The 6,105-nt window shown below is 35.1% G+C and overlaps 1 protein-coding gene across 1 annotated transcript; it reads left to right on the plus strand.

Moving 5' to 3' along the window:
• The first annotated feature begins 1,265 nt into the window (after window positions 1-1,265).
• Window positions 1,266-4,711, plus strand: LOC118322876 (interferon-induced protein 44-like). The gene is made up of 9 exons (XM_035654714.1): window positions 1,266-1,315; window positions 1,768-1,826; window positions 2,446-2,493; window positions 2,610-2,643; window positions 2,750-2,948; window positions 3,188-3,340; window positions 3,493-3,664; window positions 3,761-3,861; window positions 4,018-4,711. Exons 3-9 carry the CDS (start codon window positions 2,448-2,450, stop codon window positions 4,174-4,176), a joined length of 864 nt encoding a protein of 287 aa, XP_035510607.1. The 5' UTR covers window positions 1,266-1,315; window positions 1,768-1,826; window positions 2,446-2,447; the 3' UTR covers window positions 4,177-4,711.
• The last annotated feature ends 1,394 nt before the right edge of the window (window positions 4,712-6,105 follow it).

Consider the following 6,105-nt stretch of genomic DNA (forward strand, 5'->3'; position numbering starts at 1 on the left):
GAAGAACTACCACTCAGAGATTTACACAGATGATGACATTGATGCTGTGATACTGAGCACACTGCGACAGATGATTGATTTTGGAGAAGATTTTGTCAACAACCCGTAGACCAACATACTGCAGAGGAAATTCTTACTTTATAATAGCCTGATCAAAGCAAGTTCGCAAACAGGAATGTGTAGAAATAAAGAAATGAAGTGGGCAATGTCGCTGTTTGGTTTTAATTTTCAAGTATATAACGTATTTCAACTACAAGTTATAATATAACCTGTTCTGTATTTTACCTTGCTGAATAAACTATAAGTATATAGGCTTGAAACCTGCAGGTACATAAAGCAGACTTGTATCATACTCATTATGCATTTTATTTTCTTCATCATTATTTACACTTTGGTGGTGGTATTGGTATGGATTTGTGGTTTTGTAGTCTCTCATTAATCATAAACTAAACGATTAGCATGTCAAAAGGCATCTAAATGTCTAAGTTAAAACTGGGCTAAATGTGCTTAAAAAGTTCTGGTTACATATACTGAACCTGTTGTTCCAACAGCATTTTCTGTTTCAATGTTTGAACCTGTTACATTTCTAATCAATGTACTACATTACTTCTGTTCAGGTAAAACCACAATAAAAACTAAAAATAATGAAATTTGTCACCAGTTACCCTTCATTTAACTCTTTCTAGTCCATACAGTACCCTATACTGTAATGTAATCCATTGGAGGTAATTCATGCAGGCCTTCTCCTTACAATATTTTTCAGTCTTGTGTTTTTTACAAATGTATTGTGATACAGTAGTAATGAAATAACAACAAATAACGAACAAAAAAAAACTAAACTGAGGATATACTTGGCCCCTTATAGTGGCAAATAAAATAATAATAAATAAATGCAATTACTGAAATAAGTTATAAGTGGACATGCTGAATTTCAGTTGAAGTGTGTGAAGCAGTTGTGTGACACACCTGAACACATCCTTAGTTCCTGCTTTCCGATAGGCAAATTATTTCAATCACATGACAGAAAAGAAACTGAAACGATGTTAAAACAAATAAATTGATGGCCTCAAATGATAAACAGACAGACATCAACGACTACGACAGGAGGTATGTCTTTCAAATTCAGTAGTTTGGGAACATCAGCTCATGATTATTAACTGCTTTAATTTTGGCACAAGAAACTGTGGTTAAGTTATATCATGTCATTTTTTAAAAAGAAACTTGGAGTACAGAAGATAAAGCTTAATTACTCAATTTCAGGATCATTACTTGAGGTAAACCATCACCGCTTCTTTCCACGGTCACAACTCTTGAAGTGAGTTTTCATTTTATCTTAAGTTTGCATTTTCTCTTTTTCTTTACAAGTATTTGTATTTGTAATATAATTTATATTTTGGTTCTGTCCTAAAACTAGTGAAAGTGTCATGGCCACGGTCGTACATTTTCCATAGTGTTTTCTTGTGTTTCCCCCCTCCTCTGTGTCTCCTGTGCTCCTGTATGCTCCTGTGTATGTGTGTTCCCTCTTGGCTCCCAACTTTGCTCCTGCTATCAGCTCATCACAACGCCCACCTGGCTCATTTGCCGTGCATTTGCTCTTCAGCTTAATATTTCAACCCCAGATACAGTCTACCAGTAGCAGCTAATTTAGTAAACAGTGGTGCTGTGGACACACCAGTATCTGCTTGTGTCCCAAGATTTAAGTTTCCTTTGTGATTTCTTAGTTTCTTATGTTGTATTCCTGCCTAACCATCTCTTTTGTGCTCCAAGACCACACCTCAACTGTCTGCTTGCCAGCTTTCAACCAGTTATCCACCAGCCACGTTCAGGTAGCCACGTCATTGCTCTCTGCCTGTCCAATGCATGTCCAAGTTTTCATTTTGTGTCCACTTACCTGTTGTACTTTCACTTTCTCTTCTTGAACACAATTTATTTATTGTATATATTCTACAGTTTCATTAAAGAAATTGTTTGTTTGTTTGTTTGTTTATTAGGACAACACCTTGAAAGAAAAAGCTCATCATATTGAAATTAACATACAAATACAATTGGAAGAAAAACAAATCATGTTTCAATCAAGTCATTGTTCACGACAAACAGTAATTCATACACAAAAAGAGAACAATAATCAATGGCAGTGAATTTCACCTGACCATCATGATCTGTACAGAACTGTTTTCTGAATCATACATGTTTTAGCTTTAGGTAGCATGAACTTTCTTTCTGTTGCATAACATATTTAATGATTAAACTGAGCAAATAACCTCTCATAAAATATCTTTGGTGCTTGTGTTAAACATTAATAAAGAATGGTTTGCTATTGCAGCACAGTTTAGTCAGCTTTTACCTGTGACAAGTTGCAACAGTCTTTGATTTTAGGCAATAAATAATGCAGTTCATATCGATAAATGTTTCTTGTTTACATGTCTGCTTAATACTTTATTGTAGCTATGTACAGATGGTTTAGATCAGAACCCCGTCCACCCCCTCCTGAGAGTAAGATATTCTAAATATTACATCCATTGTTTATACTCATTATAATAATGAGGCCATCTCAATTTTGGTGATTTATTTACTTAAAATATTTTTCTATATTACATCAACATGTACAGCTCCTATTGAAGAATGGAGGAAAATCCCATGGGGGTGAGTGCACAACAATTGCACAACTGCATACACTTTAGTTTTGAGTCTAATTTTTGTTATGTCATTTTACAACCAAGCAATAAAATGTTACCTCTTTATTGAACAGCCACAAAGAGAGAGACCTGGGAGATGTGGAGGAATATCAGCCTCATAATAAAGACCTTGAACAGCTCAGAATTCTGCTTCATGGACCGGCTGGTTCTGGCAAGTCCAGTTTCATCAATTCTGTCGACAGTCTTTTACGAGGCAGAATCACTGGTCAAGCATTAGTTGATGCAACCTCTGGCGACAGCTTCACCACTGAAGTATGAATCACGTCTGAGTGTGTTTTAACCAAAGTCATGTATTTCATGCACTGTAAAACTTCATGACATTCAACAACTCTTTCACTGTGTATTCGAATTTATTTCATTTGCACTTGCAATGATCATTGCAGAACAGATCCAGCTAGGAGCAGTGCTGAGCTAATCAGACAAACTGCTTTATGGTCATTGTTCAACATGTGGCATTGTTGTCATTATAACGGCACCTCTCTGTTTTACAGTACAAAACTTACAAAATCCAAAAAGGAGGACCAGGAACATTTTACCCTTTTGCCTTCACTGACATCATGGGCCTTGAGAAGGGAACTAACAGAGGAGTTTGTGTGGAGGACATCAAACTGGCCATGAGGGGAAACATAAAAGATGGTTACAAAGTACAATTACTGAAATTATTAAACTTTATTGATTTCAATAACACAATCTTACTTTGTTATCTATTATGAAAAAACAAATGTATTTCAAATAAAAAATACATTTACATACATACTATTTACACACAAATTTACACACACATTCTTTTTTCCAGTTCAATCCTGCCTCTACAATATCTGAAGATGATCACAGCTACAACAAGACCCCCACTCTAAATGACAAAGTTCATGTTCTGGTCTGTGTTGTCCCTGCCAGCACAGTACATTTACTGAGTGATGAAACTGTGAAAAAGATGAGGGAAGTCAGACTTGCAGCCAGGGACATGGGTAAGGGTTAGGGTTAGTTATTGGGTTTCATAAGTTGAATCAAATACCCTTACAAACATGATCATCGATGACTCACATTCTGCTTTGCATTGGCAGGGATTCCCCAACTGGCTATTCTCACCAAAATTGATGAAGCTTGTCCAGATGTCAAAAGAGATATAAAGAACGTGTATAAGAGCAAATCCCTGAAGAAAAAGGTATGTTTTTATTGGTAATTTTGAGTTTGTAGAGTGTTGTAATTCAAGTTGGAATATATTTACACTTTTTATTTTAATATTTACAGAAAACACAAAAATGCCCATTGATCAACATTTTGTAGTCATTTTTTAATATGTCAAATTGTTAAAATTCAGGTGGAGGAATTGAATGTGTCGCTGGGTATTCCACTGAACTGCATCTTTCCTGTGAAGAACTACCACTCGAATTTCACAGATGATGACATTGATACACTGATACTGAGTGCACTGCGACAGATGATTGATTTTGGAGAAGATTTTGTCAACAACCTGTAGATCTACATACTCGCTTCATCACAGCATGAAAAAAGCAAATTTGCAAAACTGAATGTGTAGAAATAAGGAAATACAGTAGGCAGTATCACTATTTGTTTTTTATTTGCAAGCATATAGTATCTACTTTAAGTTATCTTATAACCTGTTCTGTATTTTACCTTGCTGAATAAAATATACATATAGGCTTAAAAACTGCATGTGCACAAAGCAGACTTGTATCATTCTCATCATGCAGTTTACTTTTTTGCATTGTTGCATTGTTAGCTATGCTTTGTTGATTCAGGTGGTAAATTCTGATGTTGTAGTCTCCCAGTAATCATGAATCTGGTGATTAGCAGGTCCAAATACATCTAAATGTCGAAGTTAAAACTGGGCTAAATGTGGCTGAAAAGTTAAAATTATTTAGACTTCTGGTTATGTATTCTGCACCTGTTGTTTTAACAGCATATTATGTTTCAGTGTTTGAACCTGCTACATATTGTACTACAGTACTGCTGTTCAGGTAGAACCACAATAAAAAAACAAAATAATGAAATGTGTCATTAGTTTTCCTTTATTTAATTCCTTCTACTCCATACAGTACATCATACTGTAATGAAATCCATTGGAATTGCTTCAGGCAGGTCTGCTCCTGCACTTTTTTTTTCAGTCTTGTGGTTTTTACAAATATTCAAATATTGTGATACAGCAGTAATAAAATGAACACTTAAAAAAGAACAGAAAAAGAAAGGTCAAACTTATCAACATATCAAAAAAGCTTTTTCCATAAGCTTACATTGTGGAAGAAGTGGCTGTAATACGGTGCATACATTTTTTTGAGTGTCACAACCCCCCATCAAATGAATTTTAAAGTGTAAAAGATACAAGATTTAAATATTTATCAGCTGGCTTTGCCACCAGATATCTCTGTTGCATATCCAGTGGCCCATAGAGCATGTGTGTATTTATCTGGGTAATTTCTTTGCAGCGGGAATTGGCTTTTTTGGTTTCATGCATCACTGAACCACTTTTATAGGAATGAACAGAGCACCACCTCCAACACTGACTCTACTTCTCTTTATTCATCCATTTCGCAGACACTGACTTGGTTTCAGTATAGCCATTCCCAATGTGAGACATGAAACAAATGCTATGTACACACAACTGAACTCTCAGCAAACATTTTTTTTGCATGGTTAATGTTTTCCAGAATAACTTTTGCACAGAGATGACTTTAAGAAATTGTTTACTGTAACCAGCTACCTATATTGAAACAAAACACATTTTGATATCAATTTACATGCAGAAAAGGTTTTAACGTATATGATAGTATGTACACCAATCCACCATAACATTATGACCACCTGGGCACCCTGGTGGTCATAATGCAGTTCATATAGAAAATGTTTCTTGTTTACATGTCTGCTTAATATTCTATTGTAGATATGTTCAAATGGTCCAAATCAGAACCCCGCCCACCCTCTCCTGAGAGTAAGATAGTGAGAGGCTTTCTTCAATCATGGTAAAGATATTTACTTAAAATATGCTTCTATATTACATTAACATGTACAGCACTTATTGGAGAATGGAGGAAAATACCATGGAGGTGAGTGCACCCCCAATGCAGAGGAAAATCTTGCTTTATCGTAATATGAACAAAGCAAATTTGCAAACAGGAATGTATAGAAATAAACAAGCTAGATGGGCAACATTGTTATTTGGTTTTAATTTGCAAGCGTGTAATGTATTTTTACTCCAAGTTATAATATAACCTGTTCTGTATTTTACCTTGCTGAATAAAATAAGAATATAGGCTTGAAACCTGCAGGTGCATAAAGCAGACTTGTTTCATTCTAACTATGCATTTTATTATCTTCAATATTGCATTTTTAGCTATGCTTTGTTGATTCAGGTATTGGTATGGATTTATGGTGTTGTAGTCTCTCATTA

Source organism: Morone saxatilis, unplaced genomic scaffold, assembly GCF_004916995.1.
Source record: "Morone saxatilis isolate NCDOM2014 unplaced genomic scaffold, NCSU_SB_2.0 Contig14, whole genome shotgun sequence".
Lineage (NCBI taxonomy): Eukaryota > Metazoa > Chordata > Actinopteri > Moronidae > Morone > Morone saxatilis.

Excerpts from the sequence above, each read along its gene's own strand:
- LOC118322876 (XM_035654714.1), top strand. The coding sequence starts at position 2,448 with ATGTACAGATGGTTTAGATCAGAACCCCGTCCACCCCCTCCTGAGA. Across the intron at positions 2,494-2,609 it reads CCGTCCACCCCCTCCTGAGA|CTCCTATTGAAGAATGGAGG; the intron begins GTAAGATATTCT and ends CAACATGTACAG. Across the intron at positions 3,665-3,760 it reads ACTTGCAGCCAGGGACATGG|GGATTCCCCAACTGGCTATT; the intron begins GTAAGGGTTAGG and ends TTGCATTGGCAG.